The sequence below is a fragment of the Amphiprion ocellaris genome, chromosome 3 (assembly GCF_022539595.1).
Source record: "Amphiprion ocellaris isolate individual 3 ecotype Okinawa chromosome 3, ASM2253959v1, whole genome shotgun sequence".
Taxonomy (NCBI): Eukaryota; Metazoa; Chordata; class Actinopteri; family Pomacentridae; genus Amphiprion; species Amphiprion ocellaris.
In genome coordinates this window covers 19,143,994-19,166,484 of record NC_072768.1, presented here as the reverse complement: position 1 = coordinate 19,166,484, position 22,491 = coordinate 19,143,994, and the positions used below count along the sequence as shown (strand labels likewise).

General features: G+C 43.0%; 1 protein-coding gene across 1 annotated transcript in view; it reads right to left on the bottom strand.

Moving 5' to 3' along the window:
* The window catches only part of LOC111569902 (A disintegrin and metalloproteinase with thrombospondin motifs 20), an 87,589-nt gene that overhangs the window by 48,452 nt on the left and 16,646 nt on the right, over positions 1-22,491 (bottom strand). Inside the window, exons 5-11 of the mRNA XM_023272341.3 lie at positions 20,070-20,153; positions 18,294-18,418; positions 18,177-18,217; positions 17,774-17,879; positions 14,329-14,475; positions 11,053-11,194; positions 10,294-10,398 (exon numbers count right to left, since the gene is read on the bottom strand). Coding sequence (XP_023128109.2) covers positions 10,294-10,398; positions 11,053-11,194; positions 14,329-14,475; positions 17,774-17,879; positions 18,177-18,217; positions 18,294-18,418; positions 20,070-20,153 — 750 coding nt within the window. The remainder of the gene's footprint in view (positions 1-10,293; positions 10,399-11,052; positions 11,195-14,328; positions 14,476-17,773; positions 17,880-18,176; positions 18,218-18,293; positions 18,419-20,069; positions 20,154-22,491) is intronic.

Below are 22,491 nucleotides of genomic sequence, written 5' to 3'. Positions count from 1 at the left end.
AGTGTGTTCATTTTCACTGCATTTTGTGTGTTGATGTGCACATTGTTACTCTAACTGCCAGCTCCAACCAGATGTGAACTGAAATTACTATCATTTCAACAGGACACACTCCCGTTCTGCTACGAGACATTTGATCCCCAGCTTCAGATTAAAAAAAAAAAAACTAAGACCTCCTGATCTGAAGACTCCTGAGAACTGAGAACAAAACCATGTGAGATCTGCTTGAGTGCATTTTCCTAATTACATTAATAAACAAGCAAGGTTATCAATCAAAGTCATCTCCTGGACAATAGCTAATCTGGCTACTCTTTGCTTTCACATAAGTTCACAACTTGTAGCCATTACTTTAGATGAACACCTGCAAAAGTGCAAGTCAGACACACAACCACATGTAAACATGCACAACTTGGCAACGCTGCTTCCAGTATCCTGGCCTAGTTTGCATGTGTGTTTGACACACTTGTGGGCCTAATGATGGAGTGTAAAGTCTGTGCACAATGACAGGCAGGTGTTAACAGCTGCAGGGTATGGACTAAACAAGCCACAAACATTTCCATAATGCAGACCTGGTTTGAGTAATCGTCTGGCCCATTCTTCCTGTTTAACTCCACTGTAAATGCAAACCCAAAGCGCTGATACTTTTGTTGGAGCGCTCAATAGATTCAGAGAAGAAATGATATAAAAGGCAGTGCGAAGAATGTGATAAAATATCCACGAGTGGAAATAGCTTCCACACCATGAAAAGGCAAACAGGTGTTGGACCTTGTTGGTTGAGCAATCTTCTCAAGAAAAATAGAGCTAAACATTTGGAGTTCATGAAACTGTCAAAGAGACACAGTTAAGTCCAAAAGCTTTCCGTTGTCATAGCAAAGAGTTTCCCTCCATTCCCTTCCCCCACCTCAACTTGGGGACTGTCAACCTAGACCTGAGCATCCCTTCTATATCTCCTCTCTACAGCCACCCATCCCCCTTTTCCCCCTTATGGGGGACCCCTTAAGGGCCACGCAGAGACCACCACAGTGCACCCAGGCAGGGAGACCCAAGGAGCTGTCAAACAGAAGGCGGACTGTCTGTCACAGAGGACCAAAGAGTGTGTAAGCCTCTGAGGCATTCCACTCTCCCCGCTGGCACCCTGTGTTTACAACCGTTTTGTTTGGCTTGAAAAGGTGATGTGGGTGAAAAAAGAAAAGGAGGAATGGGGGGGTGGGTGGGTGGGTGTTGGAAAAGAAAAAAAACATCTGTGTGAGATGATGTATGCGTGAGCGTGTGTGCGAATGTGAGCATGCGCATGACTCTGAGCGCGTCTGTGCACATGTGTGAATGTGTGTTTAGTGTGAGAGCGATTGCTCAGAGTGTGGAGGCATCTGGGGGCCACGCTCAATTCCAATTAGCCTTTTTCTGAAAGTGCACAAACACATATGCAAAACACTGAGGTGAAAGGCAGACTTGGCGAAGCTAAAATAAGCATTAGGGCCACCAGCAAACGCTTTCCTAGAAAGACTGTCAAAATTTGCCCTCAGTTGGGAATGTGGTGAGACATTTGAAGGTCTTGTGAGAGAAACCTGTCCAGCTGTGACCAGCATGTGCTTCAAATTAGGAATTTCACAAAGACACACACTGACTCACAAGCTCATGCCAAGACATGCATATGTGCATATCTCAAGCATGCATCTTGCGCACACAGTACATAGATGGACAAATAACATATGAAACAACATGTGATACCTTTACCTCTTGGCTCTCAAACCATGCAACAACACACTAATATTAATACTAACACTATATAAAGCTAAAGCAGCTGATCCACACAGCCACAGAGTGTAGTCACCAAGCTAACCCTGACAGTGGGAATAGTAAGGACAGCAGCATCTGCTCTGAGCTCCTCAGCTGGCTGGTTTGGAAACGAGCGCCCTGTAATTGCCAGGAAACTGTTGCAGAGAGCACCTCATTTCTGAACCCAAGCCATACATCACTGCAGGAATGAGAAGGCAGAGGACTGATTTAAAAAGCACACCGCTCTTTCATTTTAACACGGCCATTTCCAAAAGGCATCACCTTTCATGTTGCAGTGTCTTTCTCATGGCTCTGGGTGAGGAGTTCACTCTGGCCTTGGCCTGTTGGGGGGTTGTGTATTTGTCTCTTGCAGAGAGCCCCCGTGTTCTCTAAAAAAAAAATGCCCAACAGACTGCAGTCTAAAAAACACACCTCCCAGTAACATCTGGAGGGCCCTGTCAGAATGGCACAATATGGGCCACCGCTGTTGACTTTTAATTAAGCGTCATTCACTTTTACACATGTTGTACCTCGACCTGGAGGTGAGAGGTGGTGTAAAGCCATAGTAGTAAGGAGATTCTCTGCTGAGCTCTCTTTGGGTAGCTGGGGGACTGGAAATAAGTCAAATGACAGGTGTTATTATAGACTCGATTTACACTGGCTCATTTTTCAGCCAGGGTGAGCATTTTTTCCCTGTTGGTTCCATAGTTCCTCTTTGCCTTGTGTTAAAAGGATGTGAAGACAGGAGGAAGAGAAATGACAAGACACAGGGGAAGGTGAGAAACAACATGATGCAACCGTGACCCCAACCAACCTCTCCTTTTATCTCCTTACATGGTTTCCTCTCCTCTTTTGCCACCTCTCTGTGATCCTTCCTTCCCCCACCTCTTTCCAAGAAGTGTAAAGGTTGTCATTACAGTGAATGAGTAGTTTGGCTCCATCAGCTGTTCCACTCACGTGCACTTCAGAGACACTTTTACCGTTTGTCTGTCTCACTTATCATCATCTCTGCACAACAACTGGGACACACATACCTCTTGTACTCTTTAAAGATGCAATTTTTATTAGTATGCATAAGTAAAAAATCTGACAAAAATTCTTGAATTATGTGATGTAAAACATGCCATTTGTAGTGACAGACCTATAGAGAATCAATTGTGTCACTTTTTGAGAGATTTTTTTTGTCTCTTTTAGCTTTTGGTTATATTTTTAAACTTACATAATAGATTTTTTAGCCACTTTGGAGGCAGCACAGCAAGCTATAAAACCAACACAAACATACTGTCTCGTTATATTCATAGCCTGTATATAAATGTATAACATAGCCTCTGTCACACTGCCCACTGGACTTCTTGCCATCTTCTCCTTTGAAACCAAGCATAACAAGTGAAGGGTGGGTCGGACTGAGAGCTCCAACACACTATGCATGGTGATACAGTAGTAATCTGTCAATCGCAAGGTAACCTTTCCCTCAAACATAATGCATTATATTGCTTATTTCACTCTAAATGCAATTATGATTTACAAAATGAACATCTGCTGCATTAAAAAAAATCTTGAAACTGCCAATTGAGGCCATAAACTCATTAGGAAAATGTTCAATAGGGTAACTTATGTAAGGACATTCTGTCACTGACTTCTATATAATCTGACTTATTTTTTTGCAAGAAGAGTTGCCCCCTGCAGGCTGTTAATAAGAATGCATCTTTAAGGCACTTCACTCTGCAAATCCGGAGACTATGTCCATCTCTTATATACACTTTATGCTTGTAATGCTGATAGCATAAATGTGTTAGGACTTAGGAGACAATGACTCATCTAGGCGCTGAACAAACATGCAGCAGTAATAGAATTCATTTGGAGTCTTGTTTATGTCACTCTGATACTTGCATGTGTAATATTCATATCATTAGTCAGATAAAAGCGAACTTTGTCCATCTGCAGTTTGGTGCTGGGTAGGCAGCATGCATGTAGGTAGATGGAAGCATTTTAATCAGAGCCATCATGTCCAGTCACTTTTTCAGACTCAGTAGCTGTACAAGTTGCTGAACTTTGTTTTAATGATCTCTAATGAATACATTTATTTAGATACCAAACTTGTGCGACCAACCAGTGTTTATATTTGTATCTAAACGTGACAGATACACATAGACCCCCCTCTGTGTTTAAGCTATTTGGTTCCTTCCAGTCAGACAGGAAGTAGCAACAACAGCGCTAGCAGACACATTTCTGCTACAGAAGTCATGCAGAGGGCTGCACAGTGGCGTAGTGGTTAGCACTTTCGCCTTGCAGCGAGAAGATCCCTGGTTCACGTCCCGGCTTTCCCGGGATCTTTCTGCATGGAGTTTGCATGTTCTCCCTGTGCATGCGTGGGTTTTCTCCGGGTACTCCGGCTTCCTCCCACAGTCCAAAAATATGCTGAGGTTAATTGATTGCTCTAAATTGCCCGTAGGGGTGAATGTGAGAGTGATTGTTTGTCTCTGTATGTGGCCCTGCGACAGACTGGTGACCTGTCTAGGGTGTCCCCTGCCTTTGCCCGAGTCAGCTGGGATAGGCTCCAGCCCCCCCCGCGACCCTAGTGAGGAATAAACGGTGTACAGATAATGGATGGATGGAAGTCATGCAGAATCCTTACTAACTGTCATGTTAGCCAAAGTCTATGGTATGAATAGCAAAACTCACCTCACATCATTGAAACAGTACCACTTACACACAACTGTAAATTCCAGAGAACTTAAAAATTCAGCTAAAGCGATGTTCTCATCATCGGTTACTGTTAACTTGTTGTTATTAGCAGCTAAATTACTGTTGTCAAAAAAATCAACACAACAGTGCCGGTATAAGTACTACAAAACAAAAGCTGGGCAAATACAAACCTGCTTATTCTGCTGTCATCAAAGTTATTTCAGTCAACAGCAAGTGGCTGTTTTAAGCAAAAAATGTTTAAAGTTAGCAACTAGCTGTTATTGTAAGCAAAGCCTGGCATTCACAAAGATAAAGACAGAGATTCCATGAGTTGGTGGAGATAAAAATTGGGTTTAGGTGCGAACTGTGTGTTAGATGGTAGAAACATGATGTGTAGATGTGCAAATACCCAACTGTCTGCAAATACAAACACTGCAATTTATGATATATTGAGTGTGACTTAAATAATAACACTAATGCTGTAGTTTACTAGTTTTAAACTTTGAGGTGCTGGTTATGCCCATAGACCAGTGTGAGGTTCAGGCATGTATGGTATAGTTCCACCCACAAAAGCCCAGTTTTGTTATTACATCCTGCAGCGAGTGTGGCCCAGAATCAAACATTTCCTGCCATCCTCCTTGTGGGACAGTCCCCCTTTTATTGAGTGTCATGTGGTAATGCTCACATACATATTTTGAATATTTAACTAAAGCTTGTGTTTTAAAAATTGATATCAGAAATCAGGATGCAATACTTATCAGAAAAATCCCAACTACACAATAGATAGTAGCAATGAGAACTTTACAAGGGTTATCTGCACATGTACAGCTTTGGAATAAACGATTTGATCACTGTGACCACCATTCCCCATGCATTCCTTTGCAGTACTTAGTGGCGCAATGCTGCGTTTTCTTCTTAAATTAGTAAAGGACAGCTGTTTTGTCACTCTCCTTTTGCTTGGTTGTGTCCCTCCTTGTTAAGCACCAAGATTTTTGCTGGCTCATCATCTTGCAGTTTTTTCTTTTAGCCACAATTTTGTTTGGATTATCTGTTGACTTCATATACTGCACACAGTTTATGCAGGATTCAGTGGGGGTTAATTCTTTCCAAAGCTTTATACATCAGTTGTCATCTTTTAAGCTCCTTGCAGTGTTCCGTTTATTATGCAATTGTTTTCACATTCCAGTGAATACTGCATATCTCCTTTTACACACAGCATAAATATCACCACGCTGCTGCCTTGCAAAAGCCAATAGGGGATCTTAATAAAACAAATAAAAAACGCGCTATGCTCTAATCATGCAAATAGATTTCTCTGCTGCTGCACGACCAGCAACGAAAGCTCCCCTCACCGGCTACCGGACACAGTAATTCCATCAGCAAACTACATGAATGCTAAAACAACAATCCTCTTGTTAGCGCAAATCCACAGATATGTCTGTGATGATGGCAAATCAAAGTGGCAACATCCTGCAAATATCCAGAGATTAGCTTAGAGTGACACTGATACCAGCCTCACAATCCCAAGCTCTCATACAGGCACACGCGCACACACAACCACACAAAAAAATACACACAAACACACACACAAACACACACACACGCCCGTCCCAGCATCGTACGACAAGTCTGTCAGGCTGCCAGTGGAGCTCCAGCCAACACTCACCGCCTCCGCCAACAGACTCCATTCTGCCCTGGCTTCACTTTTCAAGACCTCACTATCTCACTCTAATTGGCTGAAACCAGAGCAGGTCGTCATTCTTTTTCCGAGGAATGTTCTGGAAATCAAAAACAACTTCCCGTTTATTCACTTACACTAACCGCTCAATTAAGCCCCTATTAAGAGTATCAAGGAGCTTTTTGAAAAAAAAAAAAACAACTAACGCATATTTGAAGAAAAAAATCAGCAAGCAGTTTTGAGTGAAATCACAAAAAACCCCTTGAAATCTCATTTGTCATCTTGCAATAAATCCCCTACGAGATGTCTTTGAAGGCAGCTTTCAGTCAAGACGGCTCTCAAAGTTGGCAATGAAACGAACAAAACTGAGAACAATGAAAACTTTGACAACAAAACATCACAGTTTATTCAAGCGCACTCGCCACTTTTTCTCTCTGCCACCCACTGAGCAACGACGTGGTGAGAAGCAGCGCCGGGATCTTCAAAGGGTGGGGACATGGATACAAGGCCAAACGGTCCCCAGCTTTGGCTTGACAGGCGCTTATTGACCACGCTGACCGGCCCCTAACCTACCCACACACACACACACACACACACACACTAAATCACTCATCTGCATGCGTGTGCGTGCTTACAATTAAAGTTAGGTAATTCTGCAATACGCGCATGCACTTGCACACACAATCAAAACACACACACAAACAGACACCGTCGGACATAGAGGCAGGATCCTTTTGAAGAGCGAGAGGGACTGCAGAGGGGAGGAGTAAAGGCGAAAGAGCAGGAGAGGAGCGGGATGGAGGGGAGGGAGGGTGGTGGCGGTATTTATAGACAACAAGTGATGGGATGCCCTCGTTAGTGCACGGCCCACTGAGCCAGATGACAGACGCGCCGCCAAGAGGTCATGTGACCGCATTACTCACTTCGGCGCCCTGTGAAAGCAATAGATGTGGAGCGAGAGGGTGGGAGGGAGGGAAAAAGGCAGGGAGTGGAGCAGCAGAGAGAGTCCAAGAAGGAGGGAACGCTGAGAGAGAAAACTACCCATGAACCCTGCAGTGCCCATTGCCCTATTTTAACGAAGCAGTATACAAACAAAGTTGTGTTTTTTTCCCCCTCTTGATTTAGGGGACGTGCCTCTCTCCCACTATTTGGGCACTGACCTCAATTATCCAAAGCGGTCACTACTTTGTTTCATAACCCGACAGAAGATGAAAAAACTCTCCCCAGACAACGCAGGCTCAAGAGGTGACTGCAATTCAGAAGATGTCATTTTTATGAGAAAACACTTGTCATGGCAGCCTTTAGGTTAACATAAGACATGAAACAGATCCTTGAAGGAGAGCTGTGGATGCTAAGACGATACCTGCTGCTAGTTTCCCCCCATAGAGGCCATAGTGGTAATCCTCTAGATCTGACACCTTAGAGCCAGGACCTCGACCCAAAATCCTGTAAAGCCTCCGACTTGAACCTCATGACTTCTTCTGCAGAAAATTTGAGGAAAGGGGTCAGGAGATGAAGAGAGAAGGTGTGATAGATGCATCATCTTAAGAACTTAACAAGGCACAGCAGATGAATGCAAAAAAAAAGGCACCAACAAGGACACAAAAGAATCAAGAAGCTCATCTGGCCGTGCGGATTATCAGACTTTAGAGGCACAAGGATGAGCACGAACATACACAGACACACACAAACACACGGCACTGAAATACCACATAAAAGAGCACTTGTATGGGCAGGTGAGTGTTGGTGCAGGGTCCCTCTCTTTCAACTCAAACTACTTCAAACAGCACCCTGCATGAAGATGAAACTTGGGCCTCAGCACCACAAACAAAGGTGGTGCCACTACTGACGCATACAGGGAAAAATAAAAGAAAACTGTTCTCATATATGGAAAACAGCTGCTGGTAAAATATCACATATGGTTTTCAGCCATGCTTGCATTGCAGCTCTAGAGAAGGCAGTATCAATCTGTTGTTTGGTCGACCGTTAAGAAACTATTGGATGGGCATTTATGATGTCCAAAGAATTAACCCTAAATATTTTTGTATCAAGAGTCACCATAAGATTGACATTAGAGCTTTTGAGGAAGGTGGATTATAAAGATAGTTGATGGGAACACATTTACCAAATCAGTGTTTACAGTGTCCAATAAAGACCAGACAGCAATGGTAATCTAACCAAGTCAGCTCAAGTGGTGTTCAGTGGTTGTATCTAAACAAAGCAAACCACTTGGTGTGATTAAACTCCATGTGTTTCTCCCACGTAAAGGCTGAGAGCCGTATGATGGCTACGATCCCAGGACCATTACTGTTTAGTCTGGTTGTTGTAGTTGGATTAAGACGTTAGCTATCCCCTGTTAACCTTTCCTCGCTAGACTGGGCTGATCCAGGACCTAACATGGTGAGGAGGGAGATGGAGCCAGATAAAAGGATATAAGGGATATGAGACTTACATGGGCCCACACTGCAAGACTCCTGGAGGGCAGAAGGTTAAGGAGAGAAGAGAACCCTCCTTCCCTCCTTCGCTCCCTCTCTTTCTTCCTGTCATGCATGTTCTGAATGCTAAACACTAGCCCACCATGTCCTCATCCCCCTGTACCTCCTCCTCGCTCGCCTCCTCCCTCCTCTCCTCCCACCTCCTGCTCTGCAGAATCACTGATGTGAGGTCTTTTGTGAGCGCACTGGCTGGCCTCAGCCCGGGCTCTGTTACGGCCTGACCACTGACCCACTCACCCGCCTTTTAAAGAGGTTTTAGGGTCGTGGGTTCACAACAAGGTGACTCAACTGTGAATGGCAGGCGGCATCCTCTTTCAAAGGGCCCATGTCTTCACCTTTCCCTCTTAGGACTCTCTTTCTCCCTCTTCTTCTCCCCCTCTGTCTCTCTTTTCTTTCCTTTTTCTCTCTTTCTCTTTCTGCACCCCCCATCCCTCCCCTTTCCATCCATGTATCCTCAGTGACTGACCCGCCGTCTCAGCTCTAATTAGCATAGCATCCCAGAGCGAGGAGAACATGAAGGCTAATGGGGGTTGGGGCCCCGTAACAACACTGAGGGTAAAGCTTCAAGTTTCTAACTAGGGCCATCACCTGACCACATTTACATGGGTTTCTGCAACCAGAATGCAGGCAGTGGCATAACGCATGATAAATTATTCTTTTTTTCTAGGTAGAGGAAGTGAACTAGAAGGAAACGGCATCAGGATTCAAAGCGACGCTGCAAGGGAGGTTTGGCTTGCGTGAGAAATGTATTCTGTTGAAAATGCAATGAGGCCAACTTTAACAACAACTCTGATTAGAGAACGAGGAAATATATTGAGTGTTGCAACATGGTGCTCTGAAAACAAACACTTAAATCTAACCCGTATGTGGGTTTAACACATTCTGGTTTCATGGTGGCTGCAAATGGGTGAACTTCACTGAATAAGGATAATTCCTTGTGTCCATTTCTTATGTGAGATACAGATGTTTTCCTCCAACTGTACAAGAAGTGAAGAAAACACTTTGATTTGCATGTTCAAGTTAATCAATTTAGTCCAATGCACAGTGACTGACTAATTAATTATATAATGATTGATCTAAATACAATATACAGATAAATGATAAAATCTAAGTAAAAACCTAAACCTTTGACCCCTACTATAATGGGATCCAGTGGCCGTGTTATGTTGTCACGGGCACTATTGCTGGCATGATTGGAGGACGGGGTTACTGCAAAGTTGCTCTATGATGAATTATTTCTATCCCTATGGCAGTGGTCTCTTGAGAGAAGGCAGTGCTCCTCATCCAAGTTGAACACAAAATGAAGGAGTATTTGTGATAAGAATGGTGTCCAATCCATCCAGTAGAGCTCCACAGATGTTTGGAATCTATGCTAAGGTGCTCTGTAGCTGTTCTGGCATCATGCAGTGGCTCAACACTAAGACATTTCATATTGGTTCTTCCTTTAATTTGACTGCAGATCAATCACTATTTGTGCTGCACTTTTCACCCACAGTACAGGTGTAGAGAACATCATAGCTTTATAAGACATCTGCCTACACTCCCAAACTGCCATCAGGCCTTTAATATAAACTGGAGCAGAATGTGCATTTCAGTATACACCATTTCATATGATATGATTTGTATATTCAGCAGCATCGATCTACACACGTGCTGACTTACCATTCCGTGTCCACAGTCAGTCCCATCTGCCAGTGGCATGTGCTGTGTGCGACAGCCTTTATGGTCCCCTTCTGCACTCGTACACCACAGCCTCTTGCATTGTTTCTGTGGAAAAAAACAAAGTAAGCACTAACAATAAATCACTTTGGGCTGCATAGAAAAACAGCACATCCCATACTCTGACAGCATTCTACAAGGTTCCAGCAGATGCACACTACACTTCTGACTAGAAATGTTTTATTTGTTCAGACTTTGAAAAACAGCAGAATTTAACTGCCACATCCTCCTTTATTGCCTAACTTGTTTTGGCAGGAAGAAAGTGCTCTAATATGTTAATTGGTTTCTTTAAACAATATTGAAATCTAAGTAGCTGGGAACCGACTTTTCTTCCGTGTTTTCCAGACATGTGCACAATACATGTTTAATAGCTTGACATTCGGTTTTAATCAGTGTCCGTGCATTCGACAGCACATTAATCTGCCTCTTTGTAACTTGTTCTGCATGTTATGCGTTGTGCATAGGGATTTACAGATTGAAACGGGCTCTGATAGATTGTGAAGTAAAGGACACAGTTTGCTGACACCAGTTTTATATCTGTTGGACTCTTGGTGCAACTGCTCTGTTTAAATGTTTGAGAGTTTATTAAGAAGGATTTTTCAGCACATTTTGGAAGAAAGTACCACCTTAGATCTACTTCCACTTGAAGTCTTTTTTACTTTTTCAGTGTTTTTTTCTTGCTTAGCTAGCAAGCCAACTTACCATGTAGGGGCAAATTTGGGAACCAGGGCCAAACATCAGTTCACACTGTCTGTTGGCGTTGTAGATCTGGCCAGGGAGGAGGGTGGGTAGCTCATATGTTCTACCTACAGGCTCATCAAGGAGGCACTCTCCATAGCCAGTGCTGAAAAAAAGTGAAAATGTATGTGCAGTAAATAAAAAGGAAAACACAAAACCACAACAGCATGTGCAGAAACAGAAAAACACTGAATGCACACATATTCACACTGCAAACGTTCATTCCATGACAATAACCTTGTGTTTTCTGACCCCATAAAGTATCACCATGTGTCATCTCTTCCATAAAACAAAGTAAACATCTCTGTCATTGTCTGCGATCATCCTCAGATGTGTTTTCCCCTGTGGGTGGTCTGTAAAGATACCGAACAGAGAGACTGATACCACTTCCCCTTAAAAAGCCTTTTAGCAATGAAACTGGAGTTAGGCGCCATAGACTGAACAAGACAGCATTTCGATACAGTCTGAAAAGAATCTGCATGTTGACCACATTTTTATCTGAAGTGTGTTTTTCTATGCTGAAGGCAAACAAGAGAATTTAGAATCATAAAGCACCTTGATTAAGTTACATAAATCAGTGCCAGCACCGGCATTGCAGTGTAATGACAGATTGTGTTGTACATCAGCCACACCCTGAGCCACAATGCAGTAACAGAGACAACAAAAGCACAGCTGGACTGAATATATATGCACCAGCAGCCAGCATATAAAATCATCAGCCTTTGCAGTTGTGAAAAGGCACTACACAAACATGTTAACAGAGCGAGCAGAGCCACAAAGGATCTCTTCTTTTTGTGTTTACTTTGGAAAAAGGAAACTTTCAGATGAGACAAGCATAGATGTGTAATTACACAACATGTCTGCACCGCTTTGACAAATTTCATCCTGGATTGAGCTGCTAAAACACCTGCTCGACAAAGCACCAGCTGATGTGACAGGCCAATAATTATACGGGATTATCCTGAGTTACCATCACTTTGTTTCTTTACCCTTTCATTTCCAGCCGTAATGTAGGAAACTGTAGCAAATGTTGGCTGGTGGCAGGGGAAAGATTGCACAAGACAAATACAGCAGCAGAGGAAGACACTGTGAATGAAAACTATGGAGCGGCCTGTCAAGGAATCGTACAGACATATTAAAGTGTCTTTCAGCAGTTGGTCATCTGTCTAATCAGTGTCCTGGAACTTAATGGAATGATTATTAAGACCAAGACAGACAGACACAGGGGGGGAAGGGGTCAATGTGGTCATTTTTTAAATGAAATGTCTACTTCATGTCTTTTTTTGGGAAAAAGAATATTGGCTGTATGGTTCCAAGACAGTGAGGTGATTCCTCTCTGGCATCAGAAGAGACTAAACACCTGGCAGCCAGTGGGAGAAAAAAGTGAGTGTATTTCCAAGTGACTTTAACATGGCTGTACTACTTGTAACATAAGACTAAACAATTATAGTTCCATCTATACAATGCAGAGAAGAAGTCTGCTCATATGTTATACTGATGGTTTCTACAGAGGATGAGGAGTCACAGCATTACTACACAGGGTTGGATCAAACAGTGCCAAGTAAACTGAGGCAGTCCTTGTGTGTGACAGAAGGTACCACTTATTGTATGTAGAAACATAAAACATGATGACAGAGGTTTAGCTAAGTTTGGAGAAAATCAAGACATCTTGATTTTATCATGAAAAAAATATTTATTTTACACTGAAGTTTTCAAGAGGGTTTTGCTGTTTATGCAATGTTTTTGAGGTGTGCAAAGAAAAATGAAGGGACTTGCCCAATGCTAACGATTATGTGGTTTCAACACCCAGCAACAACAACTAGAGGGTGGCATCAGTCAAAGATTTGCATTTTACTTTTATATCTGGATTTTGTGGCGTAAATCAAGCGGCATGGTGCCAGAGAAGGAATGAATAGTTTCTTTATGTACCGGTTGACACATAATAACACTGCACTACAGCAGGACACTTTTCATCAGCTTTCAGGTGCGGGAGTTCAGTGCACATTATTACAGCAACAGTGAGATAAGGGGGAGCAGAAGGGGAATCCTTTGCCTTTTGAAAAGGGATGTTTGAGAGGTGGTGCGGCCTTTCGTTTTTTAAACTGGTAGGAGAGTGGTGCAGATTGAATTTGCTCTTGGGCAGTCAAAACACTGACGTACTTGACCAGGTCAGTCCACTGAGCAGGAGTGGTACTGTAGAAGTACGAGTTTGAATCAATGCTCCTCATTGTTGGCTGGAGACAAACTTCAAAAGCGCTTGGACTGCACTTTCAAGAGCCTTTCCCACCGCTGCGGCTCCCACACTGAACCAAGTGCTGCTTTAATCTCTCTACCTGGCTGTTTGTTATAAATCCCATGTGGCTACCAAATGTTAAAGTTGGTCACAAATGCATTTGACATTTACATCATGCTCTTGCTGGATTTTGAGAAGCAACTAGCCACAAACAGGAGCCCAACACAGCTGACATGGACCCATCCAAATAATGAGGAGATTGATGGAGATTTTCCTCGTCTTTTTCCGTATGTTCCGACCACACGATCTTGAGGTCATTTCCAGCTGGAAACTATGCAAAGCACAACCTTAAAACTCCCATGTGAGGCGTCGCCTAACACTGTGATCTCGAGATGCATCTGGTCAACAAGGCCGTCCTTTGTGAAGGTCTCTACAATTAACAGAGGAAAGGAGGCAAAGATTAAAGGGTCATGTCCAGGGAAGATCTAATTATAACTGACATTTCCCATTTTAAAGGGAAGTCCTTCACCAGGATCAGTGACCATGGTGTGGGTTAGGAGCTGCTGAATGAGCCGTTGCCCCGTGCTACAGATTCTGGTGTGGAAAGGAGGCTAGTGACTAGATTAGTGTTTGCCCAGCCTCTTCAGAGCGGGGCTCTGTCTGAGTAGAGGGACAGCTGAAGGACCGCAGACGATCCATCGCACAGGTCATCCGCGGAAGACCCCTGGATTCAAACAGGAAATACTCTTTCAACACCAGGCAATAACAACTCAACACAGTTTACATTGCGCTGACCTGTCTACAGAGCTATGTGGGAGACGTGGAAGCCATTTGTTTTGCTAGGTATGTCACAACAAGTAAAAGTTAATGACGCACTTAAAACATGGATGTGATAATATCCCATTGGGAAACCATCGCTTTCTCTTCCATTAGAAGAGTCCATGGTAAGTGATTTGTTATGATGACTAGTCAGTTTAGAACCGGAAAGAAGAACTGGATGTACGTACTCTAGAAACTCTGTGATGTACTTCCGACTGCACTTGGACCATGACCAGGGATTGGTGTCATAGTTGAGTGTTGGAGCCATGACATGATACTGGTGCTTCATGCCTGCCTCCCGGCACTTAGGGTTGTCATCATGAGGCATGTTGAACCTGGTGAAGAGTGGAAAGAAAAAAATGCGGTTAGAGATGGTGAAGCGTATATCAAGAACGCACACAAAGCGATCATCAACCGCTTAACGGCTATGTTGTATAAAGAATGATAAATGTCACACAGTCAGCCATTTTTAAGAAGAGGTCACCCCACACATCCCTGTGGGTTGCCACACACAGACGCAGACACATCTGCGAGTCATGCTACACACTTTGCACCTTTCCTTCCACTTGCATGTTTGTATTTCTTTTTCACTCACAAATACATATGTCTCCCTATTTGTCCTATCCCCCAAACAGTCCTGAAAAGGGTGCAATGAAAATCCAGACAGATGTGCAACATTTGTGTAAAACTTCATTCTCCATCTATAAGCATCAATTCAGCTCCAATAACATGGCAAACAGTGAGAACCACCTCCCATCATCCCTTAGACGTCAAAGTGCAAAAGCTGACAATGTTGCAGGGCTTAATGCAGAGAGGAAGGCAGGGGCAGTAATATCACGAGTATAGGTGTCTTTTTATCAGTATTATAATGAATTAAATCTTTCATTAACAGCTATCGAGACTTATCCGACATTTCTTCAAATCCAAAAACCACTCAACTAACACAAAACAGGAGTCTTCACAGGGGAACCACTGTCTAAAGGGAATCATGGCATCTGCAAATTAATGAATTCATCGCGGCTGCTGGTAGTTGGCAGTCTCATAAAGCAAGTTTTCTTGATCATGTCCAGAGCAGTGTAGTCCAATACGGATGTCCTGCTTTGTGCTGTGGTTTTGGCATACAACCCGTAACACATGTAGTGCAAGCACACGAGTGCACACGTATTTATACACACAGGAACCCATGCAGCTGTATGATGTCTGAGATGTTTACAACAGGATGTGGGCCAGTGCTGAGCCCTGGACTGTAGCTGAGGGTCAATCCATACCGCCACACAAACAAGATCTAGAATGGCTGGCATGAGGCCCACCCTACAGGGGCTGAGGGCCTGAGGGCAAACACCCAGGAAATAATTAAGCCTCTGGCACAGTAACAAGCGCCGCACACACAAACCAAGCTGTTGGATAATACTCATAACATCAAATCTGGCTCAAATGGTATTTGCAAACTATTTTTTGACACTTGTGATGGTACCCAGGTGAATTGGGGTGATATGGACAATGACAGGCCAGTTTCCAGTCACCAAAAAGTAATGGACAACCGGACATGCTGCTGCAGCTAAGTAGATTTTGTTATTACCGTGATGGGTGATCTAGGGATTTGTGGGTGTTATGAGGATTTATTTGACCAAGTAGGGAACAAATGAGGATACTAGCTTGAAATCCTGAGATGAGAGCCTTTTAGTGTAATTAGATTATAAATCAAGCACTTTTGTGGCCAGATCAATAGAAGAGTCAATTCTATTGAATTAGTAGCATCCAGAATGTCATAATTTTAACGGCCACTCAATTTTAGTCAAAGCTCTTAGCAAAATAACTGCTTTGCTCTTATCTTAATGCCATCAGGCTTCCCATTAGTTTTTCAGCATGATAAAAACATATTTCTCTTATTAAATGCCTTGGACCAGCTTCAGAAGAGAAAAGGGATTGCTGCACGGTCAGTCAAATACAGATCATAGCATATCACAGCTACACCAAATATACTGGTGCTAAACAGAAACCATGGGCAGCCTCAGTAGTTTTGCCCATTTAGCTTTCTAGGGTTATCTGTGAATGTGATAATGCCAGTAAAGTTTTGCGGTGTGCTCTCTCATATTTCTTAAGAAAGCCTGCTGGCAGCTATTTATTCTAATGACACAGCATAATGTCAGGAAGATTTATTTGTGATCTAAGACACGTGAAGCCCCACAAACTTGGTAAGTCTTTATAAGTGTCACCTTTGAACAGCTATCAAGTGACGCCGCCTGGCTTGAAAATCCCCACGATAGCTATTAGTAATCACACGTCTTCGCAGTCATCTGAGAAAGGCCTCCCATCCATTAGTCTAAATCTTTCTTTAATCTGCAATACTCTTGAGTGTCTCCCACTACCTGACACTGGCTTTCCCAGAGCGCTCAACACTCTGGAGAGCTCACGCCTGTGAACGCTGCGATCAACCATGCCAAGAGGCAGAGCCAACTGGGTCTCCAGCTGCTTGAACTTTAGCATAAACAGATCCACATGAGATGCGAGGGGAAGAGTAGGGGAGGGAGGGAGGGAGGCCCGTAGACTCGTCCATCTGCTGCTGCTCTGGTCCGATCTCTCTACTGGAAGAATGTGTGAGCGTGACAGAGGAGGTAGAAGAATATCTTTCATTCTTAACCAGCGGCTCAGAGCCTCACACTGACACTGGTCCTTCTCACTATTCACGCAAATGTACCAGAAAGGAGATCTCTCAATCACGTTTACAGGGAGAACAAATCGAATAAAGGCAGACTCTCAGATAAATTCATCCTAAAGTGAGCTCCCTAAAAAGGAAAACAGATCTAAGGCTGTCGGAAAGTCTAAGCCAGTCGGAAATGATGCTCTTTTAATTGCACCATATTTAAATCACCTCAACTGGTTTACAAGAACGGGGAGGTAATGAGTAATTTAATGTAATTTTGCCTCAAATGGAATAAACAGCACTTCACGTGCCAGATAGGTCATGTGTTTACACTCGGTCATTTTGAGACAAATTATCCGTACAGGTCTGCTTTGCACCTCACACATGTGGCAGTATTTGCTTGTTGTGAAAACACTCTCTGGCAGACAGGCATGTTGTGATAAACCTGCCATTTACCCGCTCAAAGACAAGTTTCATATGTTGGCACTGTTACATCTTCATGTTGTTTTCTGTACGGCTGGGGCTGAGAAGTTGAAAAAGACTAAGAAGGAGTGAGCATCCAGATATGAAACACACTATTTAGCCTTGGACTGTCTGATAGAGGAATGTGTACCACTGAAGAACAAAGGTTTTCCATAGCAACTGAACCCTATGCAGATTTTTTTTCCTCGCCATATCCACACTAAATCTCATCTAAGCTCGCTGTCATCGAGGTAAAGCTCGGACACATACAGGGCTAACTTCTTGACCTGTATAGTAAGGTATTATAGGCTGGCATGTTATTAAAAGTCAAGTTTTTTACTTTATTATGTTTTGCACCTGCGTCTGCTGCACCCTACGTCTCTTGATAAGAGGGGCTTTTGTAGTCAAGGCTGGCTGTGAGTGCTGAGTGTGTGTACAGTATGCGAGTGCTGCTGGGGTTATGGGTGAGGGGGGTGGGGTGGAGGGGTGTTTGGGAGGGTTGCTGAAGGTCCTGTGCCGCAACTCACACATGGCCCAGCTCATGAGCGATGGTGAAGGAGGCGCTAATTCCATTTTCCTCACTGATGGAGCAGCTCCGGTACGGGTCGCACATGGTCCCCAGCTCTGCGAGGCCTGCAGGGTCACGGAAACACAGACAAACGCCACGATTGCACGTAAACACATCTTGGCACAGAAAAATAAAAACAATTGCTCGAGTGTTATAGGCGATTAAGCCATCAAAACCTCTAAGAGAGATTAGCACAACACACAGTCCCCCCTCCTCTTTCTACCACTCCGCTCTGTCACTATAATATTATTAGCTGACAGATTGCCATAAACTCATTACTGCACAGTTTGTGAGCCGTGGTCACTGGAGTGGAAAGTTAATTGGAAGGGATATTTCTGCAATGGAAAAAGGCAAAAGTTTACCCAATGTGTCACATTTGTCCTTTGCACGGCAGATGTCTTCCCTGAAAAGGACAATGCAGTTAGCACTTTGTGAACGAGATCCTTTGTTTAAGAAACTTGCTTTGAAAGATGGTGTACCTGGTAATGAGAAGTGCAGTGTCATGGTGAGAAGGATGGTTGTCGTCCTGGATGTTTTGACTCTGCTGCCAGACACAGAAGTTGTGGAGAGTGGTGGCAGCATTGAAGCTCACTGTGGGCCCTTCCTGGTTTTTGGGTGAAACGTTAAACACATTACGGACATAAAACTGGGTATTTTTATTAGATTTTAATGATCGCAGTATGTACATCTTGAAAATGTCACAATTAAAGAATATTTACGTGTTGTTTTGTCTTATTTATGTCCATTATAGTCATGATAACAATTGTCACTCAAAAGCAGTTTAACAAATATCAAGTAAACACAGAGAATACACTGCCTGTCCAAAAATAAAGTCGCACACTCAAATATTTCAGTGGACCGCCTTTAGCTCTGAGAACAACACACATTTGCCGTGGCATTGTTTTGAAAAGCTCCTGCAGTGTCACAGCATTTATTTCTGTCCAGAGATACATTCATTTTCTACCAAGATCTTACATTGATGATGGGAGAGTCAGACCGCTGTGCAAAGTCTTCTCTAGTACATCCCAAAGATTCTCAATGGGGCTGAGGTCTGGACTCTGTGGAGGTCAATCCATGTGTGAAAATGATGTCTCATGCTCCCTGAACCACTCATTGTGAGCCTCATGAATCCTGGCATCGTCATCTCAGAATACGCTCGTGCCATCAGGGAAGAAAAACTCCACTGATGGAAAGACCTGATCATTCAGTATATTCAGGTATTCAGCTGACCTCATTCTTTGGGAACATAATGTTGCTGAACCTGACCAACCCCAGATCATAACTCTAACCCCCACAGGCTTGTAGGCACTTGGCATGATGAGTGCATCACTTCATCCACTTCTCCTCTTACCCAGATGCGCCCATCACTTTGACCATTCTGAAGCAGATTAACATCCTTTCCATGACCACAGGATATGTCTTGGGACACGGTTGTTTAAGAAATGAGATGCTACTCACTGCATCAGCTAGGGTTAAATAAGTTGTTCAGCTGAAACATATTCATCACTGCAGTCATTATCCAATGGAAGGATCTTACCTATTTGCTTAGTTAAATCCAGGTGGCGACTTTTTTCTTTTGGACAGACAGTGTATAATGCAAAGAAATATGACGGCTTCCTTCTTTCACCCCTGCTTCCAGGATCATGTGTAGATTTTTTATCCAACAAAGCAGTCATCTATTTACTACAAACATACCATTTGCCACTTCTAGTTATGCATACGTGATTCAATTTGTAGGGCGGTGAGCCACAATTGGAATGTCACTAATCCTATAGAGGGAGTCTGTAAAAACTTAACTGAAATAAATCCATTGTGCTAATCAGTTCTCTACAACAGCTAACAGGTGATTCTGTTTTAGATTATTTCTGTTAAATTAGAGCTTTTGGGAAAGCTGCTGCAGGCTTATGCTCTTTATCCCAATCAGTCTTAACTGAGGTGGTGAAAAAAGATTTTCACTCTGACCAAAAATATGTTAACAATACCCACAAGGGCAAATGTTGGAATTTAATTTGTTACAGGGAAAAACAATCTATAGTATACCCCAGCAGAAACATCTCATTTGCAGGTGGCCAGCTGCCTTACTACAGTGCCATTTGTTTTCTATGGAGATCTCTCATGAGACTTGAGACTGACAAGAAAGGCAGTGTCCTTTCAAACAGGCCCCACAGAGAAAAGGCCGAGCCAGAGACACCTGCAATGACGTCAGCCCATATCGAAGACCTGTATACGTGTAGCATTCAGGACCCCACACTCACCTGTTCATTGTGGATGATGACTAGTTTCACAATCATGATGTTGATGAGGTTTCCTACGCTGGGGTCCCTGTACACCGCTGCTACCTGTAACAAAGACAAAACACACAGACAAAAAATGCAAACCTCCACTAACCTGAGCCAGAGCACACACAGGGACAATTAAAAAGCTAGTCTACTCCTCTTAACTTAAAACTTGGAATGAGAAAGCAGTCACTGTTTTTTAGTTTTTTTTTTAAGTTAAGCTCTGTTTGGTTTAATCAAAACAGTAACAGTTCATTGAAGTCAAAAGAGAGCAAAAATATCTCCCTCAGGGTAAGTTTAATCAACAGGGTATTAAAACCAATTACAACTCCTTCACAGACCTTAGCAAAGAAAAGAAGAAATAAAACCTGGATCCAGCTACAAAATGTGAAACTTCAGCAAAGCCGGAGCTCAGGGCCCCTCTATGAAGACAGCAAAACATTCCACCTCGTCTCCCCTCCGCTTCTCCTGATTTTCTCGTGCACCCCTGTCACGGTCGGTCAGCGGTCTCCTGAGGCCGAGTGCGGCCTCATGACAGGAACTCATTAGTCCACTATAAACATTTAGCTTGTCCTGGCCTAGGGGGAGGAAACGTGGCCCAGGCCTGCCCAGAGTGGGCGAAAGAAGCCTGTCCTTGTATGCTCTTAGTCCAACTGTGACACAGGACATTGTTCTGGGTGCTCTCGCCCCAGTGTATGTTATGATATGATCAGTGCAACAACCAGAAGTGAGGCGATCTGCAGCCTGCACCGGACCATCACTACAGAATCTCACACAGCCACCAAACTGAAAACAAGCTCAGAAGTAGCTACTCAGACCACTGATGTCATGATCTCAGAGGTTAAACAATCACATATATTACACAAGTCTGATATTTTTTAAAGACAAGAGCTTAACAATTGGACGATTTTAGGCAAAAACCTAAATAAATCAACATATGAAATTTTTTTCTTAAATGTTGCAATTCCAAGCTTGGTGGGGTTCTTCTAGGTGAATGTGGATGAATTTAAATTTATATCTTATTAATGTATGGGTCAAGTACTGCAAGCAAAAAGTGTACATTTTAAACATGTAATAAAAAGAGATTAAGCTATTAGCTACCTTCCAATGTCAAGAATAACAGAAATGCATGCATTATTTCTCAGCCATAAATAGACTGTATGTACTCTGACTCACTTCATCAGCATGACCAATAGCTTAAGACTTCATTTGCATTAAGACATTTGATGATCAGACTTGGTCAATTCTTCTGTTCTGATTAAAAATCTCTGTCATATTTTCACAACTTTGGTTAGATTTGTGGCACAAGTAAAGCTACTGAGAGCATGTCAAAGAAAAATCTGCACCACTGGTCTGCAGACAGACTGTGAGCTTGGCTGGACTCGACTTCACTCCTGGCAACATAAAGTGGCACATTTACCAGTGACTGTACTCTTTCCACTTTACTTTACTACGGACAATCATTACTCCTTCATAAGTTACTGAATGTTTCACACATTCTGCTTGTCATACTGGTGACAGACGGCAGAAGTCCACGCAGTCTGGCTCAATTGATAACCCATCCTGCATTGACACACTTTCAGCAGAAGGTCAATCCCAGTGTTAGTGGATGGATTACCAGGCTGCTCTCTCAGGCTGGTTTGAGACTCGTAAAGAAGGTGCTGAGTCAGGATTGTACAAATTAAGAGGTCCACTTTGGTTGATGCAGAGGCACGCTGAGGTCACAGCAAGGTTTACAACCAAAATGTCAAACTGTAAAGTCTGAGGCTAGAAACACTCAGTTGAACGGCAGTTTACACTTTCAGACAGGCCAGCTTGACCGAACTACGAAAAAGTATATATTTACATTTTTACACCTCCCTTAAATAGAATCCTACCATGGAGAGAGTTTGATGTATTTGCCACAGGATGTGTTAGTGTTCGAGATATCCTCCATCTGCTCATCCAATTAAGGTAAATGGAATTTTGTTTAGGGTCGTAAAAATTTAACAGCAATTTCTCTCGAGGGAGAGAGAAAGAAAGATGTCCCTGTTACTCTGTTCAAACAGATGCTAATATTATCACAGGGATGAGGGGAAAATAAAAATGTTTTATTAAGGGGACTGACAACTATGGTTAATCTTGATCAGCGTTTTTAGCATCCTGTGATGCATTCATTCACATCCATTGCACTCAAGCTTAGTCTCAATTACAATAGCCACAAAAAAAACACACTTTGCAAAGAGGGGAACATTTCTTTACACTATGTGCATGTTTCTTTCTTTATTGCAACCAAGCCAGTTTGTTTCTGATCAGAACTAGGGGATGCTTGAAAATGTATAGAAACAGCAGAACAATAATCCAAAAAACCAAAACTAACTAACACCGTGGAACAAAAACAACAAGACACTTTAACATTGAG